Source organism: Prionailurus viverrinus, chromosome B2 (genome assembly GCF_022837055.1).
Source record: "Prionailurus viverrinus isolate Anna chromosome B2, UM_Priviv_1.0, whole genome shotgun sequence".
Lineage (NCBI taxonomy): Eukaryota > Metazoa > Chordata > Mammalia > Carnivora > Felidae > Prionailurus > Prionailurus viverrinus.
This window is the reverse complement of record NC_062565.1, coordinates 68,333,418-68,359,815: the sequence shown is the minus strand read 5'-3', so window position 1 is coordinate 68,359,815 and position 26,398 is coordinate 68,333,418. Positions and strand designations below refer to the sequence as shown.

At 33.9% G+C, this 26,398-nt stretch overlaps 1 protein-coding gene and 1 non-coding gene across 6 annotated transcripts in view; both read right to left on the bottom strand.

Moving 5' to 3' along the window:
* Positions 1 to 26,398, bottom strand: part of SENP6 (SUMO specific peptidase 6) — a 115,969-nt gene that overhangs the window by 67,412 nt on the left and 22,159 nt on the right. For 3 of the 5 annotated variants that reach the window (XM_047858009.1, XM_047858014.1, XM_047858012.1), the window contains exons 2-6: positions 26,055 to 26,148; positions 24,052 to 24,112; positions 15,066 to 15,208; positions 13,902 to 14,006; positions 9,217 to 9,237 (exon numbers count right to left, since the gene is read on the bottom strand). In XM_047858009.1, the coding sequence (XP_047713965.1) occupies positions 9,217 to 9,237; positions 13,902 to 14,006; positions 15,066 to 15,208; positions 24,052 to 24,112; positions 26,055 to 26,148 (424 nt within the window). The remainder of the gene's footprint in view (positions 1 to 9,216; positions 9,238 to 13,901; positions 14,007 to 15,065; positions 15,209 to 24,051; positions 24,113 to 26,054; positions 26,149 to 26,398) is intronic. The other 2 variants (XM_047858010.1, XM_047858011.1) reach the window with 2 other exon arrangements.
* On the bottom strand, positions 2,241 to 2,343 carry LOC125166914 (U6 spliceosomal RNA). Its single transcript, XR_007152613.1, has one exon. It is a non-coding gene; the product is annotated as a U6 spliceosomal RNA (small nuclear RNA).

Sequence of the window (26,398 nt, the reverse complement as noted above, 5' to 3'; positions counted from 1 at the left end):
GATTCATGAGGACGTAAGTTGTGAAGATAAGAATTTACCTTAGAGATAGTAGTAGTACTAGCACTATGAAGAAGATAGGTTTTTAGCTAATTTTATTAAACTTAAAACAAAACTCATGGTTTTATAGTTCATACATTTTCACACTAAAGGGAATATAATATAGTCTTATCTTTAAAGCAGATAATTCATTCTTTTAATCCTTAATTTTTATAATCATTTGCTTGGAAAAATAAAGATATCAACTTTAAAATGCAACAGAGGCAATGAATCTAGAGCAAAATACAATGATACTATTATGGTAAAATAGTGAATAACACAAATAGTATACATTCTTAAATACTAAGGATTATCAATACAGAAAATAATTATTTGACAGAGAATGGGCACAAAATCTGAAAATAGATATTTTAGATTTTGTTACTTTGAACCTGTTTGATGACTTATTCCGGGGTATGCTATAAACACAGGTTTACTCAGTAATAACTGACATAAATCATCTGAGACAACCAATCATACATGTGCAGGGGTTGGTGAAAATGCTGCACTGAAGGCACCATGTTTTTTGCAATCTGACACAGTGCACTGAACTATGCCTTGCTAATGAGGAACAAACACCACACAGAATACATCATATAATATCCATGACTTTATCATGTATTGTAATGTTAATAAACTAGTCTGTGTATTTACCAAAATTCCCAGATCTTAATAGCCATAATGTATTGAATATTTGCTCCATGTTTCCTCATATAAACAGGGGAAACTAATTTTTCTTTTAAATAGTGTATAAATAAATTTCAGAAATAAAAGCATACCGTAAAGTTTAATATAACAATACAAGGATTTCAGGACAAAAGTAGCATTACTTTAACAAGAAAATTTTTAGAAACTTTCTAGCCATAAACTATCTTGTGTTAACTTTTAGTTTTTAAAAAATTGTTAGGTGATTAAAAACCAAATTTTATACTAATTTCTTGGTTTGAGGGTGCTATCGCTCTACAGATACTAACATTTCAAACTCCAAGCCAGTATGAAGCTCAAGTCTAGGATTTAATTTACCAGTGGATATTTCTTTCCCTCAAACCAAGCAGAAGCACAGAAGCTTCTTTGTCATCTGATATCTACAAGGTGGGAGGATTTTTTTTGCTTGGGAGAGTTTCTGTTTGTATAGTTAAAAAAAAAAAAAAACAACAACCCACCTCATGAACTCAACATTTTACAACCTGCAAAAACAACTGGAAAGCTTTTTTTCTTCTGTACAGAAATAATTGAAATAACATCAAAATGCTTTGCTTTATTAGAGGTTAGATAAGCCTCAGCTCTGAAAGGTTTTTAAAATAAATTTAATTTTGGAATAATTTTAGATTTACATGAGTTAAAGACAATTCAGAATTATATTCCTCACCCAGCTTCTCCTAAAGTTAACACCTTCAGCATCATCATACATACATCAAAAAAAGAAACCAACACTGGTACACTACTATAACTAAGTGCTAAATTTTACCTGAATTTCACCAGCTATTCCACAAATATCTTTTTGTTCCAGGATCCACCTCATTTAATTGTCATGTCTCTTTTAGGCTCCTCTGTTTCTCAGTCTTACATGATCTTTCATGACCGTGGCACTGTAGAACTGTCAAGGCCCCTCAACCTTGGTCACTCTGATGTTTTTCTAATGATTAGACCAACGTTATGAATTTAGGGGGAAGGTTACTGCAGAGCTGAAGTGCCCCTCTCATCACATCACATCAGGAAGTACAAAATATCAATACGATTTATCACTGGTGATGTTAACCTTGATCATTTAGCTAAGGTAGTGGTTGCCAGATTTCTCCATTCTAGAGTTACTATTTTTCCCTTTCAACACTCTATTTGGAAATAAACAAATCAGTCAGGCCAGCCCACAAAAGGGATGAGGGTAGATAAACCCCACTTCCTGAAGAGTGGAATATCTATGCAAATTATTTGGAATTCTATAATAAACAACTGTCCATTTCCTTCAATTCATTTTAAATAGCTTGTAAAACCCCAGGATAATTTGAGTAAATAAATGATTCATTTATTCAACCAATTTTTATCAATAAGATATATGGGTATTTATTTTATACTTCAGATTATAATCCAATTGTTTTAGTTTTGGTCTTTGGGAGTGCTTTCAGTTGGCTCCTTTGTCCACTTGCTTGATGTGATGTCAGTTCTTTTTTTAAATTCTGATAAAATACATAGAATGTAAAATTTACAGACATATAGAATGCTTCATAATCCACAGGTCATCTTTTTACAAAGGGCCTTGAAAATCTTCTCTTTAATGTTACAATTTTAGTATATGTGCTGTTGAAGCAAATACCCTTTTGTTTTTTGAGTATTTGCTTGGTTTTTAACAATACAGGACACTCCACACTCATTTTGTATTTTCCCTACCCCATCCCTAAAATCAGCCATTTCTCCATGTTCTTTTTCTTAGAGAGAGGTATTAGAAACCAGGATCTAGGTGCTGAGTTTTTGTCTTGGTTTTTGCTTGGTTTTAATTATAGCTCATTTTATTAATCTTTTCATTGCTCTAACTGATCTATAAGATGTACATTTCTATGAAATAAATGTATTCATATCCAAATGTTAAAATTCATTATTCCAAACTCATGTTAAACTCATAAATTGGTGTAATTTTCTGAGATACACTAAAAATCTCCCACAGCTATACTCTAAGAAGTTCTTGCATTTTAAATATTTAGGGACATTTTATATGTTAAGTTGTTATACTTTTATAGACTATGCCTGTTACAAAACATGCTTTTTCCTTTTTCATACTTCTTCTAAAAAAAAAGTTTATTTTACTTATTTTGAGAGAGGGAGGGAGAGGGAGAGAGAAAGAGAGAGCGAGCGAGCTATCTATCTAGTTTGGGGGGGGGGGGGGCACGGAGAGAGAGAATCCCAAGCAGGCTCTGCACTGTCAGTGTGGAGCCTGACACAGGGCTTGAACTCACGAACTGTGAGATCATGACCTGAGCCAAGATCAAGAGTCAGACGTTTATCTGATTGAGTCACACAGGTGCCTTTCCTATTTAGTACTTCTAATTCCTAATTCCATCTTGTTATTAAAATTAACTCATGCTGTTTTCACCTTTTGTGATTCTAAATACCCTTTACCTTATAGATTGTTAGTTTATGTCTGATTCTTAGAAACGACATAGTATAACTGGGTTTAATCCAACCAATTTGTCTGCTATTAAATATATTCAACCTGATCACAATTACTGTAACAACTGACAGATTTCACGTTTTCCTTTCATCTTTATTACCTATCATTTTTTAATATTTGTATATATTTCAGTTTCCTCTTTTCCCCTATTTTTACTGGTTTGCATAATTACTATTCATTTGTTTTCCCTCCCTAATTAATTTAACAAATAGTTACCTTTCCTCTCTCAACCTTTATTCCAATTACATACTTCTGTTAACACGTTATCAAGATTCCAAACATTTATTCAAGCAAGATGTTCTATTGCATCCCTAATGAGATGAGGTCTTTAAAATCCTGTTACTTCTACCCCTCCCAATTCTCCCAGAAAAAGGCCTTAAGATTCCTTTTATTTCTACTTTTCTACCTCCTCAACTCCCAACATTTTGCTGAGATAGTTTTGAATATGTAGTCATAGACTACATTGATTTTCCTTTGCAGCACATTGATATTTGGAAAGTAGAACATGCCTACTCTTAATTAAATTCCACTGAAGTTGTTTATTGTACCAAATTATAAATCATATACAAAAGATTGTTTTTAAAAACTCTCAAAGATTGGGGCACCTGGGTGGCTCAGTCAGTTAAGCGTCCAACTCTCATTTTGGCTTAGGTCATGATCTTGTGCAGGTCATGAGACTGCATCCTGCATTGGGCTTGCACTTGGCAGCACAGGAGTCTCCTTGGGATTCTCTCTCTCCGCCCCTCTGGTGCACGTGCACACATGCACACTCTCTCTCTAAAAATAAATAAACATTAAAAAAAAAAACAAAACTCTCAAAGGGGTGCCTGGGTGGCTCAGTCAGTTAAGCGTCTGACTCTTGATTTTGGCTCAGGTCATGATCTCAAGGTTCGTGAGTTCAAGCCCTGCATCAGGCTCCATGCTGACAGTGTGGAGCCTGCTTGGGATTCATTCTCTCTCCCTCTCTCCCTCTCTCCCTCTCTCTGTCGCTCTCGCTCCTGCTCTCAAAAATAAATAAATAAATAAATAAATAAATAAATAAATAAATAAATAAATAAACAAACAAACAAACAAACAAACTTAAAAAAAAAAAAAAAAAAAAGAAACTTTTCAGATCACCTTACAAAGCCTTTTAAGACCTAGGTCCTGGGGCGCCTGGGTGGCGCAGTCGGTTAAGCGTCCGACTTCAGCCAGGTCACGATCTCGCGGTCCGTGAGTTCGAGCCCCGCGTCGGGCTCTGGGCTGATGGCTCAGAGCCTGGAGCCTGTTTCCGATTCTGTGTCTCCCTCTCTCTCTGCCCCTCCCCCATTCATGCTCTGTCTCTCTCTGTCCCCAAAATAAATAAACGTTGAAAAAAAAAATTAAAAAAAAAAAAAAAAAAAAGACCTAGGTCCTAGCTGACCTTGCCAAACCCACATGGTATAACATTTTCTCCTTTGCTCCCCAAACTCCAGCAATAGTGGTCATTCTTTCTTTTCCTTGAACACACCGAACTCATTCTTGTAAAACTATCTTAGCACCTTCTCTTCCCTATTTGGAAAAGCTATCTCTGTGATCATGGCATGCTGACTCTTCATTTAGTCCTTGCTAAAATGTTAGCTTCCTAATAAAAAGTTTCTCTGAACATGCAATCTAAAGAAACCATATTGTCACTCTCTGTAACATCACTCAATTATACTCTTTACATAGAACTTATTATTTCATGTTTTACTTGTTCATTATTAGTCTTTGCCCATAAAATTTGTAAACCACAGGAATGCAGGGATCTTGTCCTTTTTGTTCATCACTATATCCTTATGGCTAGAACATAGCAAGCACTTGATAAATATTTGGAATGAATAAACGTGTGTATCTAAAAGGCTTTATGTAGTCAGGAGTCCATTTATCAGGTTAAATAACTGTATAAAATAACTGTATAAAGAATGGTTGTGTTGGTAAAAACTGAGCCACTACTAGCCACCATGCAAAAATCCAAAATACTAATTTTTTACCCAAGGTGCAAATATCATAATTCAGGCATTTAAGGACACTTGCAGGGGTGCCTGGGTGACTCAGTCAGTTAAGCAACCAATTCTTGATTTCAGCTCAGGGCATGATCTCATGTCATGGTCATGGGATCAAGCCCTGCATGAGGTTCTGTGCTGAGCGTGGAGCCTGCTTGGGACTCTGACTCTCTCTCTCTCTAATAAACAAACAAAAAAAAATAATAAAAAAAAATAAGACACTGCAAATTTGTTTATATTTATTGACTGGACATCTTAGTTGGAAACAATATACCCAGACTCTAGACTGTTTATTCTCCTTCTTCCTAGTCTTCTAGAGTTTCCATATTCAATCACTGTTTTCTTTTCAATACATTTTATGTGGAAAGACAAATCATTCTTCTCTTCCTCCATTTATTCTTTAGAAACAAAAAGTCTATTGCTGTTCTCAAATATTTACTCTCCTAAACGAACTTTAGCATTAACTGGTCAAATTTCTTAAAATGACAACAAAGTCACTGAGATTTTGTCTAAAATTGCATTTAAGGAGTAAACCAATAAAGAATGTAATAGAGGTCTCGAGTATATCTTTAGATACATTTATAAAGGCTTTATAACTATTAACTTTATTACTGGATATTTAATTGTTGCTGTAAATAAAATTTTGGTCTCTCCAATCTATACTCCAATTGATCAGAGTTGAATGAAGGAAGCTATTAATACTATTAGTCTTATAGCCTACCATCTTGCTCAACTTTATTATTTCTAAAGTTTCAGATGACTCTTATAAGGAAGACAGTATCATCTAAATACAATTTTATTTTCAGATATCTTTAGACAGCAATTTAAAAATTTTTTTTTCAACGTTTATTTATTTTTAAGACAGAGAGAGACAGCATGAACGGGGGAGGGGCAGAGAGAGAGGGAGACACAGAATCGGAAGCAGGCTCCAGGCTCTGAGCCATCAGACCAGAGCTTGACGCGGGGCTCGAACTCACGGACCGCGAGATCGTGACCTGGCTGAAGTCGGACGCTTAACCGACTGCGCCACCCAGACGCCCCTAGACAGCAATTCATAATACTATAATAAATTGGTACCACCTCTCTCAACAATTTAATAGCACTTATCAAGAGCATTAAAAATATTTGTAACCTAGTCCAAAGAATCCTTTCACAGAGAATTTTTCTTAAGAGAATCATTTAGAAATTTACACACAAAGTTGTACTTGAATGTGTCATATATAAAAGTCATGAAGTAATGAGTAAATAAATTATAAATTATGAATACCTGCAGGATAACCCGCAGGATTATGCATTCATTAAAAATCATTTTTAAAAGTCAACTTAAACGCCCCTGGGTGGCTCAGTCAGTTAAGTGTCTGACTTCAGCTCAGGTCATGATCTCACAGTTTGTGAGTTCAAGCCCCATTTTGGACTCTGTGCTGCAGCTCAAAGCCTGGATGAAGCCTGCTTTGGATTCTGTGTCTCCCCCTCTCTCTGCCCCTCCCCTGCTCGTGTTCTCTGTCTCAAAAAATGAATAAACGTTAAAAAAAATTTTTTTAATGAATTAATAAATAAAAGCTTATGAATTAATAAATAAAAGTGAAAAATGTTACGATGCATTTAGGTGAAATGCATATATTAAAAAGCACACAGAAAAAAAACATTGAAAAAGAAATGCATCAGGATCCTAATAATATAATTTTCTATTTTGAGAGCCTTCAGAAAATTATAAAATCTCTATAATACTTATCTTTCAAACATACTCTTTATGCAAACATTTCTAGTATTTTACCTATGTTCTTTCAATGTATTCTATTCATCTTTGTACTTTATTGATGCTTCAAAATTCTCTACAATATCTACATACTTTTTACACTAATAAATAATAAGTATTTTTAAAAATTTTAAATTGGAAAATCACTGCATGCTTCAGTTTCATAATGGGCCAACAGATTCTTTACCTAGGAAGGAAAAACCAGTTCTAATACCAGATTAAATATTCTAGGTTACTGGTGCTACCAAATATACTGTATTTAGAACCTATCTGTCCATGAGTCAGAAAGGAAGTCGAGTCATTCAAGTTGTCAAAGTCACCTACAACAACAACAACAACAAAATGGCAGCAATTTTTTGAAGTTTTTCAAGCTCTAGATATTAATACTGCTATTTATTATTTATTCCAGCTTAGTTTCAAACTCAAAGCACACCTCACTGTGCTCAGTACACAAATGAAAAAAAGCCTGGAAAAGACTTACTTTCCACAAGTATCTATTTTTTGTTTATTAAACCATTCTCTTATAAATAATTTAGTTCAAAAATTTATAGTCTCTCATGTGTTGAGGGATAAAGATAAAGGACCTTCTAGTACTCTTTAAAGATCAGAAAAAAGATGTAGCTTAGTGTTCACATGAAGGGAACAAAAAGGCTTATGTGAAAAGAATTCACAAAGTAAAATGTACTCTCACAAAAGTTCTCAGCTAATCTCCAACAAAGATAAACACAAAATAATTTTAGATAAGGATCCAAAGATTAATGGGCTAAATTCAACCTAAAGGTAACTATGCTGCTGAATAAAGCACTCAGGTATATCCATTGCCAAGTTTTTTATAAAGAGTAGCTGCTTCGTATCTAATCCCTGGCAGTAATTTTAGTACAAGAGACTGACAGAATGTCAAGATTACTTTTTTTTTCCATCATCTATTACTTAAAGAAATTTCAAATTTTACAGTTTAGTCAGTTTTAAATCATTACCTCACTTGTTCCTCACAAATCTCCTTAAAATCGGGCAAATATTAATATCCTCATTTTACAGTAAGTTATGTGCCTACTGATACTGCTGGTTACTTAATTCCACATCTTCCGACTCCCGTTCCAGTATTATTCCAAGAGGGTAGGGATTTCTGTCTGCCCCTAGAATAGTGCCTGGCACATAAAGTCATTGAAAATATTTGCTAAATGTATCAATGAATAAATTTCCACTACAGAAATATGCATAAGCCAAAACTGTACAAAAAATCAGCATAAGCCCTACAAAGTTATTGTGAAAAACAGAATAATTTAAGATCTTTATATTATTGTGAGAATATTAGAGTACTTACATTTTATCTACTATAGCATACAGGAAAGTATTTACATAAAATGAGTCTGTTTTGTTTATGACTTTATAAAGAGTTAATGTATATTCTTTAGCAATTATATTTTAAAAATCTTACTAATGGATTTCCAAAAAATATGTAGCACTTATGAGTTAAAAATTTTAAAGATATAATGACCCATCTATAGCTGACAGAAAATAATGCTTCATTCAAAGAGAAAAATAAACATAATGAGAAAATAATTTTTCTTCCCCAGTAGATTAAAATATCTGCACAATCCATTCACCTAAAACATGTAAGAATTGTGAAATATTTCAGAATTATAAAATATGACTAAATTTTTTGTTGACAGGATCATCTTTATAATTCAGAACTGTGGTGTTCAGTAAGGGGGAATATATGCATTTTATAAAATAATACAAGTTGTCCTCTTTACTTTCTATACACCTTTAAAGAAACTATAGAGTTAAAATTATGTAATTAAACAACTGTGCATTCTTAAAAAATTATTTTGAAGTTATTTACATCATTCAACACTTCTGCTAAAGGACATGTGCCTGCCAATGTTATTACAAAGTGAACAATCAGCAATCATAAAATTGTTTTGGGTCAAAAGAGGCATACATTGATGTTTAGAGTTTTAACTCTACATTTAAGGCATTCTAATTCCACGTCCCCCTCAACTCTATCTAGTAAAGTATAAAAACAAAAGTATATCAGTAAAAGCAAAGTAGTCCTATCAATATATATATATAACCATATTGAGAATTATGGTGAAACACTAGCCACCAAAGTCAAATATCATGTTCTACCGTCAATATTTCCTTTTATTAAATAAACTTTAATGATGAACTCAATGGATATTCTTCAAAGCATATAAATAATCTGGTATCTTACTGTTATATCCATGCTCTAATTTCATCAATATTAAGCTTACCTTTCCTTTTGGTCCAGACTGCTTAAAACATGAAAAAGAAAAAAAATGTAAGAGGCAAGACCTCATTTTTGATATATCATTGTAGTTTTAGTAACTGCGGTCAATAAGGCAAAACTCTGATGTGATTAATTTGTTTTAAACACATTATATATATACTATATACTAAGTTTTGAATCTTGTCAGATAAGTAAATTTTTAAGTTTTTGTTAATATAGAAAATTTATATCTAAACATATTTAAGAAAAAAGGATGTACAAAGATATGAAAGATTCTTGGGAGAGCTTTATTTAACCATCAACCAATTGATGATAGGTTATTTTAGAGTAGTTATATTGTCTTCAAAGAACAATAAAATTTCCTGAAAGTTATAAATTTTTAGTGGTTCCAATTCTGTTATCAGGTGTGATAATTAGCTTCTGAATAAGAAAAAAATTTTTTTTAAGGTTGGAACTTTTGCATAAAAGCCATAGATTAAATACAGCAGCATATGGTTTTAGACACAAGGAAAGGCCTTGGATTTAAAATCATGGCCTCCAATCAAAAATACAATTTATAACAGGTCCACCCTTCTCCACATTCAAGGAAAACCTAAAAAGCTATCAATATCAATTACTCAATAGTAAAATTACAAAAACCTTCTATTTAGAGTAAGATTCATAACCTAGAATTATTTATTATAAAATGAACAAAATATTCAAAACTGTAAGCAAAACATAGTTTACAAACTCCCTGAGTCCCCATATAAACTCCCACATTCCAATAATGTGGAACAAACAAGTAAAACATCAATCATAGTAAATTAAGGGGAAAAAATAGTAATGTGGGTTTATACAAACAACACTGAAAAGACCTATTTTTTTTAATTTCAATAGTAAAGAATTATAAGCTTACATGAATACCATATTTGAAATTTTCTCTCTACCATTAAAAAAAATAGGATGATCTCTATAAAATAAATTTATGTTAGAAAAATAACAAAAAACTGAGGGAATATTACTACACCCCTATTAAAGTAAATAAAATATAAACATGAAACTTTAAGTTCAGCTTATCTTATATATTTATTTCTTCTGGAGCTTCAGGAAAACTAAAATGAAAACTGAAAGTTAGGCATTAATACCTAATATAGCCATTTCTAGCTCTACATTGTTGTGCCCAAGAAGTGAGAAGAGTTTAGTAGTCTATCGTTTTTGTTTTATAAACTCACCTGTATAGAGTAAAGGAAATAAGTAGAAGACAGAGTAGCAGTAGAAACAGGTTTGGTTCTTTCCAATAAACCAAGGGAGTTAGGAAGAAAACAAAAAACAAAACAAAAAAATATACATATGCCCATGCTCACTTCTCTTATCCTTGAAGAAAATGCATTTACTATTATAAGATATTTAATTTATAAGTCACTGTACTTCTATAAAATTCCTCAATATGTGTTTATTATCAAGTCCTGCACTGGAGGAGCATATATATTAGAAAAAAAAAAAGAAAAAAAGTTTTTAAAAAATGGATAGGGAAGCCATTATTAGTAATGTAGGACTTTGTAAAAATGTCAACTTACATTCTTGTTGGACTATTTCATTCTTGAACTAGTGCTGTACTAGTGTTCTTAAAATTTTTTAAAAAGGAAGGAAAAAAGAGAGACTGATTGATTCTGGTATCCATGACCTGATTTAAGACTTCAAAAATTCTTTCAAAGTGGTGCTTTTCATTAATAATTAAATCTTGCTTATTCCAGGAGCCCATTTTCCCATTTATGGATTATATATGCTTTTGTAGACATTCATTTTCCCCTATGGTCCTTACAAGTCTTTTCACCTATCCTTAATAAAAAAACAAAAACAAAAACAAGTGAAAATGTAAATAAAACATAAACCAGTAAATGTTTTCTTTTAGCAAGTCTCACTGAAGTTAGGGGTGGAGATGGTATAGAGTTATATAGACCTTTTAATTTCTGCATTTCATTTTTCCATACTAAGACTACCCTCCTTCATCACTATTAGTATACAAACAACCTCTTTTAAATATGATTTATATTAACATTTGTAGTAGCAGTAAGAAAATAGATTAAAATCCTAATGTTCGCCCAAAGAGTAGTTCTAATAGTAGTAATCTAATCAGATATTTTAACAATCTTCATTTATTCCCTTTGGATTAAAAAGGTGTGATGTACTTGTTCCCATATCTTACTAAACAACTGCAAATTATTCAAAATGCAGGTATGATTTACTTTAAAAGACAAATTATACCACTCTCCCCAAGAGGACTGTGTGTATGAATTACCAGCTTATGGCATTTCCTTTAATTTCAAATTAAGAGTTGAGAAAATAGGAAAAATTAGGAGAAACTGTAAAAGCCAGTAAAAACCAGGGTGCTCACCTCATCTGAAGCATGACAACTGTGCCAACACTATACCAGTTAAAACCAAAAGTTTCGTGGTAACCGTTTTGGTGAAAGCTTTCTTCATGCCTTTGGAGATGTGGTTCCTACTGCATGGAGTCTTTTCTAATGAGTACACTTAAAAGCTTCTTTGGGGGCACCTGGGGGGGCTCAGTTGGTTGAGTGCCTGACTCTTGATTTTGGCTCAGGTCATGATCCCAGGGTGTGTGAGATTAAGCCCTGCATCCGCTGGCTCTGTGCTGACAGCACAAAGCCTGATTGGGATTCTCTCTCTCTGCCCCTCCTCCGCATGCTCTGTCTCTCTTTCAAAATAAATAAATAAACATTAAAAAAAAAAAGCTTCTTTAATACTTCCTTTGTGAATTCTTCACTGCCTCCTTCTCTGTAAATAGCACTATGCAAACTGTGTCTACTACACTGCACTTACCATGTAATCATTTCTTTACTTGTCTTTCTGTCCTCTACCCTAATCAAACTTGAGTTGGAAGGCAGGGACTTTGTTATATTCACCTCTGACTATTCTGTACCTCATCTATGTCTAGTATGTAACATAAAATCACTCAATGATTTTGAAGGAAGAAAATTGGAAAAACTCCCAGTGACCTGTTTTTGAATGTCAAAATCTTTTTAACGACAATCACACTTTAGTAAGTATATGAAATGTTTATTCTGTAAATAAGAGACAAACATAAATACAATCTGCCCTGCTGACATGACTTTTCAGTTTTCCTTACTGCCCCTAGTTGTAAGAACAAGTTATTTTCATTCTGGATTGTTTCTCTAAATATAAACTAATTCAGGTTTGTTTGTTTTTAAAGAAACAATATTTTACTAGTAAATGCCATTTCCTATTAACAGAATCTAGCCTTTTATGCAAATGAACAATAATACATATGCAAGGTATAATAGGTGCCAAGACCTAGAATAAAACAAAACACAAACCAATTTCCAGACTGAAATCAGTTTTTTAACATTAACAATGATGAAAGGAGGTATGGAGAAACTAGGTCACACTGCAAATAACTCCAAACTAAAAAATAAGTTCAAAAGCAACAATAATTTTGGTTGCAGAATATATCACTTAATTATAAATTATAGATGAGTATTTCAACATGGACCACATTTCAGAAAAAAGACAAATCTTTGTCAGCAATGGATTCTATCAGTGTGATCAGTGTGTGAAAATAGTGTGTCTCTCCTTTTTGCCTCTCTACTAATTACTCTCCTTTTATTATTTATTCTCATGTTTGTGCCACATGTTGGCTAGAGAGCTTGATTTGTGTACTTTACAGTAAGATAAGACAAGTTTTTGGTATGTGCAGTAATTTCTCTTTTGGTCTTTTTAGTTGTATTTCTCAAATATGTGAAAACTATGATAAAATAATACATTTAAGCAAAAGATTTTATTATCTGAAAGTATGAGAAAGATTTAAGGTTTTTAGGCTGAAAATCTATTATGCTATAGCCAATCTATCTATGTACATAGCAAACATAGCAAGGGTTTCTAAGAGTCAGGACACATTTTACGAATGAGCAATAATCTCGACTGACATTTTTAAAAAATGAAGAACATATGTACCAAATCTTCAAATTTTACTATTCATAAAAACATTTTACACAACTATTCATAAGGCAAAAATTTAGATTATTCATTTTATTGTTGAAGCCTAAGAATTTCTTAGTCAGTTGAAATGGACCCAGAACTGAAATTGAACTGAAATTTCATAACCATTCAAAAAATGGTTATGAAAAACCTCCAAAGCATTTAAAACACCAAGCTTTCCCCACTGTTACTTTCATTATTTCAAGGTTTAAGTATTACTTTCATGATCAATGAGAACATCCAAATCTACTAAAACTATTAAAACACAAAATTTTCCCAATTAAAGCTAATAATGTGATTTGTTTTGAAACTATGAAATCCAATAAATCTTAAAATGAGCTAATAACTAGTTTTACTTATCAGAGCAAACCTAACACCTGAAGATTTCTTGTCAAATGTTGTACAGTCAATGTTGTAAAATCAGATTAATTTAACTGGAATATAATGTAATAGAAAGGTTTTTACTTATGTCTCTATTCACAGAATGTGATTTGTTCAAAAGCAGATATAAAATAAAATTCTTAGGACATGAATTATTTCAGAGACATGAATATCTTGTTACAGACAACAGAAACACAGTAAAATTCCCCAAAGTAAAAAAGTTGGTTAAAGGAAAAACAAAAAAAAACAGTGAAGAAGTATTAAAGAGGATGGTATGTATATACTAAACAAAGGCAATTAGAATCCTTACCTTTGGGCTGCTGTTTTTACTAGTGACGTCTGTACATTAGCATGTTGAAAACGTCTACCATGAACTACAGTTCCAGAACATATTGATGCATTTTGTACATTTTCACTGCAGATGCAAAAAACAAGGAATAATTTGAACAGAGGAAAAATTACATACACACATGCAAAATAAATTCTTTCAAATCTGAACACACATACACAAAAAGCTCCACACTAAAATATGTATTTTTACAGATCAATCCAATGACCATGTTAAATTGTCCACCAAGAGTTTTCCACTTTCTGAATTTGTCTCTGAAATGTTTCTAATACAATTCATGAAAGAAGATAAAACAGTAGAAGAACACTAGAATAGAAATCAGGAATCCAAATGAATGTTCTGTACTGTAAGATATCCTATAAATTAACTCAGATATATTTTTTCTTATTCTGTTAGGAACTATACATAAAAAAAGCTTTTAAACTGTATTACAAAGATTTCTTATATGTCAAAATAAAAATCAAATGTACTAACTGTAAAAAAAAGAAAAAGAAAAAAAAAAAAAGTCAGGAGTCCCAAATTCTACTTCTGATTCTGCCATTGACTTAGCCATTCTGCCATTACTTACCCTTCATGTACCACAGTTTTCTATCTAGAGGTTGACAAAACTGAAATTGAAACAGTGCTTTTCAATCCTATTTCTGGGAGGTATAACAGCATAATCAATCATATCAGTAAAAGTGGTTCACTAGGACAACCCCTAAGGATTATAACTAGAAAAGGAAGAGGAAAAAGAAATCTTAAAAAAAAAAAAAAAAAAAGGAAAAGAAAAAAATCCCTTTTGAGATAATCCTGATTAAGTGTCCCCTAAAGGAGACATGACCCTTCTACCCTCCAGTGCCTTCTACTTCTAGTATTATGACCAAGATTTTACTAACTATATGAGAGGAAGCTCATCTAATGAAATCTCACTCTACTGGAAATTTTCTTGCAATATTTTTATTCAGAACCAAAAAAATCACTGCAGTCAACCATAATCCCAAATTCAAAGCAAAGAATTCACGCCCTGGTACAACTTTACCTCTTGGCACTGCTAAAAAGGTGAAAGTACAGGTTGGGTCAACTGGCCACAAAGGCAGCTAATTTTTGGTGTCAAACCCTTTATCTTTTCTGAAATGACTATACCTCAATTTCTTATTGTTGCTCAACATGTTAAGTCCAATTGGGTTGCCTTTCAAAGGTTTTAAACTGTCAGCCTTGTTTCGTCTCGCACATGTCTTCCAGGGGTCACCAGAACTGGTAGAAACAATTTCAGATTGACGATTTAACTGTAAAAAGATCCATAAATGTTAAAGAGTCAATAAACACAATATGGTTGTTTGAAAACTCACTTATTAAAAAAGCTGTAAAAATAGTACCAGCTGTTGGAGATGGGAGAGAAGGATGACAGTGTCATGAATTTAAGAATAATTCAACTGTAACACTTTTTTTTCCTAAAGAGAACACAAATTTGTAGGACCAGGGGTGTTCATATTATTTTCTCTTCATTTAAGTGTCTCCAAAGGTCTTTAAGATAATTAGAAGAGAAAAACAGAAGACATGAAGGGTAGACTATCTTCAAACAGAGCTTTACTGAGAGTAAAGAAAAATATTTCCCCTGCTACTTCTATTTGTAGGACAAGTACAGCCAAATGTGTTAATAAGTCATCATTTCAAGTTACACAAGGACTTTGGCCTTAGCATCAAAGTTTCTATACAAACACAGAAACTGAAATGTCTTGATACTTTCATTGTTGCCAGTGATAATATATAGCATATCAACAATAACTTTCGGGAGATTACAGTGTGACAACAGGATGGCCCATTCCTTGGAAGATTCTTTTAAACAAAGAAACCTACTCTTACTACATTCATCACATCAGACATTTAAAAGCTACTTTCAGACTCATTAAGACAAAGGTCCACAGTTCTTAGTGATAATTTACCCAAAAACAACACTTTCAAAATCCTTATTTATTTTTATTTTTTTTATTTTAATGTTTATTTTTGAGACACAGAGAGAGAGAGAGAGAGAGAGAGAGAGCGCGCACAAGTGGGAGAGGGGCAGAGAGAGAAGCAGACACTGAATCCGAAGCATGCTCCAGGCCCCAAGCTGTCAGCAAAGACCCCAACGCGCGGCTCGAACCCACAGACCATAATAAGATCATGACCTGAGCCAAAAGTCAGGACGCCCAACCACTGAGCCACCCAGGCACCCCTCTTATTTACTTTATTTTTGAATCAGTGGCCTAATATTTTATTTTCCACTCATATACAAGAAAATACAATTGTAAGAAGAGAGGAACTTGGCTTTTATTCCACAATTGATCTCCATAGAAACCTAACATTTCCCTAAAAAAATCTCTCACAAAAAAGTCCTCCTGAGTACAGAGTTCATTTTGCCAACACTATTCTTATTTTTAGGCAAATCTACATTACAAAACTCCAACAAGATCTATTTTTGACACACTGCTTATCACTTTCTCCTCCTTGAGACATTTTGTTACTTCCTAATCTTTTACAGCCATGTGCTTCAGACTCTTCCATTTCTGGCAATGGCACATTAAGTAATGCAGATCAATTTCCTTCCATTATCTGAAAACAACTAGAAAAAAACCTGGACAAAATGCAAACTAAAAAAAATGTATGTTTGAGACAGCTGAGGACTCCGAAGGCAGTGAAGAATTAAGAACTAAGATCAGGAACAAGAAACACAAGAGGCCTGAGCCCAGATTTGTATTTTCCCCTGATGCATCTATTGATTCCAGAAGATGCAACTGAGAGGCTAAGTCGGAACTTCCAACAGAGAGCTAGAGAAACAAAAAGCAGGGATGCACATCTACCATATGTGACTGGCCTCATAAACCTTCAAAATTTGGATCAGAATGATAGGCTATGAATAATAGCCTTCATAAACCTGAAATCCAGCTTCTAATCATCTCAACCTTCAGTTCAATTAAGGAAGTTCCAAATGTTTAATGTAAATCAGAATTACTTGCATAATTAATTACAGAATTAAACTGCTGTGTCCAACCTTTTACAGTTTATTCTTATTCATTAGGTCTAGGGTGGGCCTAGGAATCTGTATTTCTAGCAAGTCCCCAAGTGATGCTGATACCACATTTGGAGAACCACTGGATTAAGGTGATCTGAGACTGAGATTGCTAATGCTCCTAGTAACAAGCCAGAAGTAAATATATTTCTCTTCCAAAAAGATAATTTTCTAGGCCTCCAACTACTTCCATGATTTTTCATATGCAATTAACATTCATAGCAGACTCAAAGAAATTAGACACATGATCAAATCAAGAGAAACAATTAAAAAACGGGAAAAAACCCCACAGGGGATAAAGATAATGGGATTATCACCCTCTCATTTCTGTTAGAAGAAGAATACAATCTCTTTTGCATTTGGTGAATAGCATTATTGTGGAATGATAACAATTTAGGAATCAAACAGACTTGTCTCTTTCTAGCTGGGTAACCTTCCTTATAGTCATAGGGTTATTTCATGCATTAACAAAAATATACACAAACTGCCTATCCCTGCAATGGGCAGATGGGTAGGAATTCAGTTATCAACAGTTCCCACTCAATTAGAAATACAGGTATCCTCTCTTAGCCTAACAACTGGTCATTAAGATGCATTCATCTGAGGAAAATTAGGCCTATCTAGTCATTGTGACCTAGCCCTTTCCCCATGTTATTCTGAAAAAATGCCTTAAGTCAATGAATGGTTCTCAAAGTGTGGCCGCTGGACCAGCAGAACCAGCATCATTTGCAAACACTTAAAATGCAAATTATCAGGCCCCACTCCAGATCTCCTAAATCAGAAACTCTGGAAGTGGGGTCCAGCAATATTTTTATCAAACCTTCCAGGTGATTCTGACGAACACTAACACTGGAGGGTCAATGCTCTGGGTGATTTTGATATATATAGCCTGTTAAGAATCTCAGAAGCAAAAAGTTTCCATTAACGAATGATCATATAAAGGCACCCGGATGGCTCAGTCAGTTAAGAATCTGACTCTTGGTTTCGCTCATGTCATGATCTCACGGTTTCTTGAATTCAAGCTCCATGTCGGGCTCCGTGCTAACAGTGCAGAGCCTTCTTGGGATTCTGTTCTCCCTCTCTCTGCCCCTCCCCCACCTGCGCTATCTCCCTCTCAAAATAAATAAATTAAAAAAAAATTTTTTTTAATGTTTATTTTTTGAGATAGAGACAGAAGTGCAAGTAGGGGAGGGGTAGAGAGAGAGAGAGAAACACAGAATCTGAAACAGGCTCCAGGCTCTGAGCTGTCAGCCCAGAGCCCGATGATGATGGGGCTCGAACTCACAAACCATGAGATCATGACCTATGTAATCAGACGCTTAACTGGCTGAGCCACTCAGGCGCCCCTCAAAATAAGTAAATTCTAAAAAAACTTAAAAAAAAAAAAAAAGGGCTGATCATACAATTTCATTCTATCTAGGCAATTACAAAAGCTAATATTTAGTGAATACTTACTATGAATAGGCATTATGTTAGTTACTTTATATTCAATCTCCATATTTTATACATTTCAGTAGTTCTTCAGATTGGGATTCAGCAACCACACCTAAAACAGGTCAATTACTTGCTGCTGTTGAGTGATAGGATTAATTTCCCACTTCAATTCTCTCCTTAACAAAATCTCTCCACCACATGTCATTTAAACTCTATTGACATTCTATCCTTGTGCTATGAAGATCAGTGAGCTGAAAAAGCAAAGTAACCTGTCCAAACTAGTTAAATGGCTTTAAACATTTAAAGACCAGTCTGATTCCAAAGTCTATGTGCTCCCATACTATACTGCATGAGAAATTTTTATAATGCTGTTTATAATGCTGTAGAAATATAAATAATGATGCTTAACAAGAAAAAAGCAGGAACAAACTGTGTTATTCCAGAAAGGACTCACCATTGGAATACCAACTATTCTACAGATACCAAAAAGGAACTGCACTAAATATTCCTTTATATAAATGTAGAAAGTTCATCTTTCCTTTTAAGAATTGTTTAAGCCAAGGGGCACCTGGGTGGCTCAGTCAGTTAAGCGTCCAACTTCAGCTCAGATCTCGCGGTTCATGGGTTCAAGCCCCACATCGGGCTCTGTGCTGACAGCTCAGAGCCTGGAGCCTACTTTGGATTCTGTGTCTCCCTCTCACTCTGCCCCTCTCCCACTTGTGCTCTGTCTTTCTCTGCCTCTCAAAAAAAAAAGCATAATAAAAAAAATAAATAAAAAAAATAAAATTCAAGATGATATATTCAATCTGGATGTTCCTGAAAAATTTTAATTTTTCTTCCCCTCTGCCCCTCTGTTTAATAGCCTAACACAGTTTTCTAGCTAATGCAAGCATAAGATCAGGAGAACTGTAGACAGAAGGATTAGCACAAAACAATCGTGATTACAAAACCAACTTTAAATATAGGCATTAGCCACTGGTGGAAGACTCACTGGAGCCATGCACTATATAGGGTTACATAGCCTCACAATTCTCACAACCATCCTATAAAATGGACAATTATTAGCAGGTCTAGAATCTGATACTCTGATGAACTACTCTAATACTTTACTCATCCAAAAAAAGCTGTTTCTCTCAACTGAGTATCAATCCACATGGAAAACCTTTACACAGTACAAACAATAGGACAGGGATCAGCAAACCTTTTTTGTAATTTTTTTTTTTAATGTTTATTTATTTTTGAGAGAGAGACAGAGAGTGAGCAGGAGAGGGGCAGAGAGAGACGGAGACACAGAATCCGAAGTAGGCTCCAGGCTCTGAGCTGTCAGCACAGAGCCCAATGCAGGGCTCAAACCCACGAACCATGAGATCATGACCTGAGCCGAAGTCCAATGCTTAACTAACTGAGCTACCCAGGCGCTCCAGCAAATCTTTTTTGTAAAGGGTCACATAGCAAGTATTTCAGACTTTGTGGGTCAACAGTCTCTGCTGAAACTACTCAACTCTGTACAAAAAATTCAAATCTGTGTTATAGCATGAAAGCAGTAATAGATAATACATAAACAAATAAGCACAGCTGTTTTCCAATAAAATTTTATCTATAAACACAAATTTAAATTTCATATAATATTTGCATGTAATAAAACAGTATTCTTTTGACTTTGGGGGAAATCATTTAAAAATGGTTCTTAGGCCATAGATTGTAGGCCAAATTGGCCTGTAAGCCTTAGTTTGCCAATTCTGTATTATATATTCATCAAGCAACAAATGAGCATAGTCAGTTACTAGAATTTAAGCTCCACAGGAAAAAGAAACTTGACTACTTTGTTCACTAGCATCTGGAACACTGTGATCAATACATATTTGTTGCATGTGGGACTATGAAATGTGCAAAAATTATCAACATATGGTTATCATCCACCCGAACTTATCACACATCAAATAAATCAATTTAAGGAAAAAATAAGTATTCAAGAAATATAGCACGTAAGAATTTCAGATAAGAAGATAACCTAAAAGAATCTATTAAATGATTACACATTTATAACGTACATTACAGGGGTTTTTGGGTGGCTCAGTTGGTTAAGCATCTAACTACTGATTTTCGTTTATGCCATAATCTCATGGTTTGTGAGATTGAGCACCGCATCATTGCAGAGCCTACTTAGGATTCTTTCTCCTCTCTCTCTGCCCCTTCTCCCACTCGTACTCCCTCTCTCTCAAAATAAATAAATGTTTTAAAAAAGTTCATTAAAGGGGTGCCTGGGTGGCTCAGTCAGTTGAGCGTCAGACTTCCACTCAGGTCATGATCTCGCGGTATGTGAGTTCGAGCCCTGTGTCGATAGCACAGAGCCAGGTGCCTGCTTTAGATTCTGTGTCTCCTTCTCTCTCTGTGCCTCTCCTTCTCCGCTCATATTCTGTTTGTCTCTCAAAAATAAATAAACATTAAAAAAATTGTTTTAAAGAAAAAAAACACACCACATAAACTGAAAACCAATGTCACAGAAGTTAGTAACTGAAAACACCTTTTATTTTTCCCTGCAAAGTTTACTATATTTCTGTCCACCTAAAGAACCCCTAAACAGTAGCACTCTAAGCAATCCAGATGTCAAAATAAAAGCTAGAGGGGCACTTGGGTGGCTCAGTCAGTTAAGCGTTCGACCTCGGCTCAGATCATGATCTGTGGTTCCTGAGTTCAAGCCCTATGTCAGGCTCTGTGCTGATAGCTCAGAGCCTGGAGTCTGATTCGGATTCTGTGTCTCCCTCTCTCTCTGCCCCTCTCCTGCTCACACTCCATCTCTCTCTCTCTCTCTCTCTCTCTCTCTCTCTGAAAAATAAACACTAAATAACATTTTTAATAAAAAAAAAAAAGCTAGGGAAAACTGCAATGTGAAAAAAACCTCATAGTTTTTCATTGTAACTTCATAAAGAAAAATTTTAGAGTACTAAGAGAAAATCTTCAAATTCTATAAATTCCCTTAATTACAACAAAATAGAGATGTTGTAGGAGAAAAAAAACCCACAAAGATGGAGGGAAAGTAAATTTAAAAGACCCTATAATACTATTCAACTGTAAATACAAGAAATCTATGAAGAGGGTACCATGTCAAAATAGTAAAAATTCAACTTTGACCACATACTTCCCAAGATTACAAGAAAATAGGAACTTTCATATATTATTAGTGGGAATGGCAAATGCTAACTCCTATGAATGAGGCATTTGGTAATAACTAGCAACATTACATATATATTTACCCTCTGAAACAGCAACTGCAATTCTAGGAATCTATCCCAAAAGTATACTGTAAAGATATGAAAAGATATAAGCATAAGGCTTTACTTATTTATTTTAAAGCATAAGGCTTTATTAAAGCACTACTTATAGTAACAAAAGACTAGGAAACACCTCTGCTCAACACTAGGCAATCAACTAAATATCTACTGTTTATCCACTCACGGGAATACTATGTAACAATAAAAGAGATGATACAGAGGTTTTTTTAAAAATGTTTTATTAATTTTTGCTAGAGGGCGTGAGCCGGGGAGGGGCAGAGAGAGAGGGAGAGAAGATTAGAAGTGGGCTCTGCACTGACAGCAGTGAACCCAAGGCAGGGCTTGAACAGACGAACCCGTGAGATCATGACCTGAATCAGATGCCCAACTGACTGAGCCACCTAGGTGCCCCAAGAGATGATAAAGATCTCTAAATACTTTGCAGACTATACTGTTAAGCAAAACAATCGAAGTATCAAATAGTGTGGGCAGTTTCTCCAAGAAAGGATGTATATTCTATTAAAAAAGTGAAGAGGGGTGCCTGGGTGGCTCAGTCGGTTGAGCGTCCGACTTCAGCTCAGGCCATGATCCCATGGGTTCGAGCCCTGCATTGGGCTCTCTGCTGACAGCTCAGAACCTGGAGCCTGCTTCGGATTCCGTGTCTCCCTTTCTCTTTGCCCTTCCCCTACTCACACTCTGTCTCTCTGTCTCTCTCTCTTTCTCTCTCTCAAAAAATGAATAAATGTTAAAAAAAAAAAAAAGGAAGGAAGAAAATTAAAATGAAAGGCTAAACCATGTAATTTTTAAATTTTTTTTTCCAACGTTTATTTATTTTTGGGACAGAGAGAGACAGAGCATGAACGGGGGTGGGGCAGAGAGAGAGGGAGACACAGAATCGGAAACAGGCTCCAGGCTCTGAGCCATCAGCCCAGAGCCTGACGCGGGGCTCGAACTCACAGGACCGCGAGATCGTGACCTGGCTGAAGTCGGATGCTTAACCGACTGCGCCACCCAGGCGCCCCGTAAACCATGTAATTTTTAAAAAAGGTTAGCTATTAGTGAAAGAGAAAAGGATAGAGGAAATCAGAACAAAACCTAGACTTCTCTGAATAAAACTTCTTTTATAGATAGGACTTTCAAATCACAAAAATGTTTTTTGTATAATTATAAAACAAACTCATTTTAATTGATTAAAAAAAAAAGTAGTAGGGGCACCTGGCTGGCTCAGTCGGAGCTGCATGTAACTCTTGATCTCGGGGTTATGGGTTCAAGTCCCAGGTTGGGTGTAAAGATTACTTAACACAAATAAACAAAAAAAAAATTTTTTTTTAAGTTCACTCAAAAAAAACAAAAACAAAAACACACAACATAGTAATTTAAATACTCAGTCCTAATAGGATATACCTGACGGTGCCACTAAACACCAACAAGCAAACAGAAGGGGAAAAAAAATATTAATCATTTTATTAGTAATTATATTCGTATTGGTATTGTGAAACAATCTCGTAGGACAAAGCAAGTAAGTAATTAAGTTAACATCATTAGGAAAAAAGACACTAAACCCAAAAGCCATTAAAGGAAAAAAGATCAATATTTTGACAACATAAGAAAACTTTTTATCCAAGGCAATAATCGTCAAAAGCAAATGCAAAAGACTAGTCAAAAAAAATGGTTTAAACTATTAGCAGATAGTATCACAGCAACGGGCCAAATTCTCCAAAAGACTCTATTTCATCAATCTATGAAACCATTGTAAGACACATATCATTGTAAATACAAACGTGCAAACAAATTTTTCTAAATGAACTATGTCATGCCATTATTATTATGCATCTAGATAGATTTCAGAGATGTCAAAAAAGTGTTAGACTCAATATAGTAAGAATTCATATGAATCAATAATATTCTACAGACTAAATTAAAAAAATGGGCAAAGATATTAACTGACAGTTATCAAAAATGAAAAATAAATGGACTACACATATGAAAACACATTTAACCTTACTCATCATAAAAGAAATGCAAATTAAGACTATATTGAGAGATGCCTGGGTAGCTCAGTCAGTTAAGCGTCTGACTCTTGATTTCAGCTCAGGTCACGGTCTCATGATTTGTGAGATTAAGCCCCATCTGAGGCTGCACTGACAGCACAGAGCCTGCTTTGGGATTCATTCTCTCTCTCTCTCTCTCTCTCTCTCTCTCTCTCTGATTCTCTCTCCCTCTCCCCGCCTCCCCCACTCACTTTCTCTCTCTCTCAAAATAAACTTTAGAAATATATATATATATATAAATCTTCTCTTGAAGTATTAGTTTTTAGTATACAACCTAAAAAAATTACCAAAAAAAAAAAAAAAATCAGAAAAGCAACACTTGCCTTTTTTCCTTTTGAGGTCTCAGAATCCTCATCTTCACCCACACTGAGTAGATTTGCCTCACTACACAGAAAACAAGGGGGAAAAAACCTTAAGTGACAATTACAACCCATACATTAATTCAGAAGTTTTATTCTCTTTGCTCACCTAATTCAGGGATCAGCAAATGTTTCCTATAAAGGGCCAGAGAGTAAACATGGTCTTTATACCAACTACTCTGCCATTTTGGTATGAAAGCAGCCACAGACCACAGGTGTGGCTGTGTTCCAATAAAACTATTAACAAAATCTAATGATGGGCCAGATTCAGCCAATGGGCCATCGTTTGTTGCCCTTGCTATAAATGAACATACAATTTTTGTTTTCCTAACTGTAGATTCCATTTACAGTCACTCAGTTTTCCTTTCTGTCTTGGATTTAAAATTAGGGGAAAAGAACAGAGAAACAAAATAGAGAAAAAGCTGGTAAGAAAACCTTAGCTGATATAAAGAAAGTAATTCCAATGGTGTTACCACAGTAAAACAGTTACACCTTTGCAACTACTGGAAATATCAACACTTTACAATCACTGGCCTGAGACTCTAAAAGATCAGACTGATATATCTATTTAATCTCAAAATATTAAAAAAGCTAAGCTCCTAAGGATCCTCTTATAATGATAAACCAAAGAGTATGATTCATAAATGAAATATACAGAACAAGTAATATAATCATGACAAATCTAACAAAGAAAGTCAAAATACATTCTTCTAAAGACAACTATTAACCTATTTTTAGTAAAATCTTAGTTATTTATAATAAAAATGTAAAATATTTGTTTCATTGCTGTTTATACACATCCCAACTTTTTTACTAGTAAAAATTCTCTTTTTTCCAAACATTTTACAAAAATATTTAAAAGGTGGTATACTTTCTACTCAATTTTGGATCTGATTCAAAATTTTCAAAATTACATAAGAAAAATATATTATTTATAGTGATAAAATATAATACTAATATTATATATATAATTATAATAAAATACTTGTATTTTATTTATTATATAATAATAAAAGACAGGAGAGAAAGATGACCACAAAATACCAATTTTAGGTGAAAACCTTACCAGTTCGAAGTTCTCCTTCGAATAAAAGTTTACAGTCAGTTCAATATCTCATAGATGAAAACACATGAAAGTGGTAATGATGAATGGAGCTGTTGCCCAGACAGAAAAGTGAAGCACCTACAATATTTATCAGCCAATATCTTCTGAATGATTTTTTGTGTAGAAATTTTTAAAAATACTTATAGTTTGGTAGAACTCCTTGTATATATTTATGTATCTCTGAATTTGTTCTGGCCCAGTGGAAAACCAGATCAACAAACCAAGGCACCTAATAGCAATGGTGACTTTGTAATACAAGTCTCATGATATGCAAAAGGTTGTATTAAAACTATCATTTAAATTTTACAAAGCAGTCATTCTAAGCACACTAACAAAGTGTAATAACTACTCTGTTTAACTTTTGCCTGAGTTAACATCTGTGTTTATCATTTATATAGTTTCTGCTTTCTCTGGTAGTAATGTGATCTAAGATGGATAGGGCAACTGGGAAGAAAGATACACTATAGGACTTAAACTTTCACAAAAAACTCAGGGGTCTTAATGTGGGTTCACTTACTCATGATAAACAGTAGCTTTTCAAATCAGAAATGTTATTTAAAAAAAAGAACAATTTCTTTAATTGAAAATCTTTAATGATCAATTTTTAATAAGCTTACATGTATTACATGCACATAATCATTTCAAAAGACACATAATCATTCACATGCACATAATCATTCAAAAGAGAAATGAAAAAGCAAAATTATTTAATAAAAATCTGCTTTTTCTTTCCTTGATGCTACTATAAAAGATGTTTTCTTAAGAATACCATACTCTTAAAAATACTTCCATGGAATATAAATCATTTTTCAATGAAATGTCATTCTTATAAAATATGTGACGGAAGAAAAAAAGTTCTTACTCTTTATCTGTATCTCCTTCGCTTTCGTCTCCATGATCAAAGCTCCAATTATTTTTAAAACCTCCATCTCTCTTAGATTCTGATCTAGCCAAAGCTGAAATAAAACAGAGATAAATATTCATTAACAAAGCTATTCAATATGAAATAAAATTTAGCATTTCTCAAGCTTTGATTAGTCTAGATGTTTTCTTAATTTTCTTGCTTTTTGAATATTTCTTATAAACATCTCATCTCCAAAATGAAAAAGAACACATTAAAATCTGTTTCTGCTAATTTACGGTTGTCCATATGCATGAGTTTGTTACCAAGAAGAAACTCAAATTGGTAAGATTTGATACAATAAA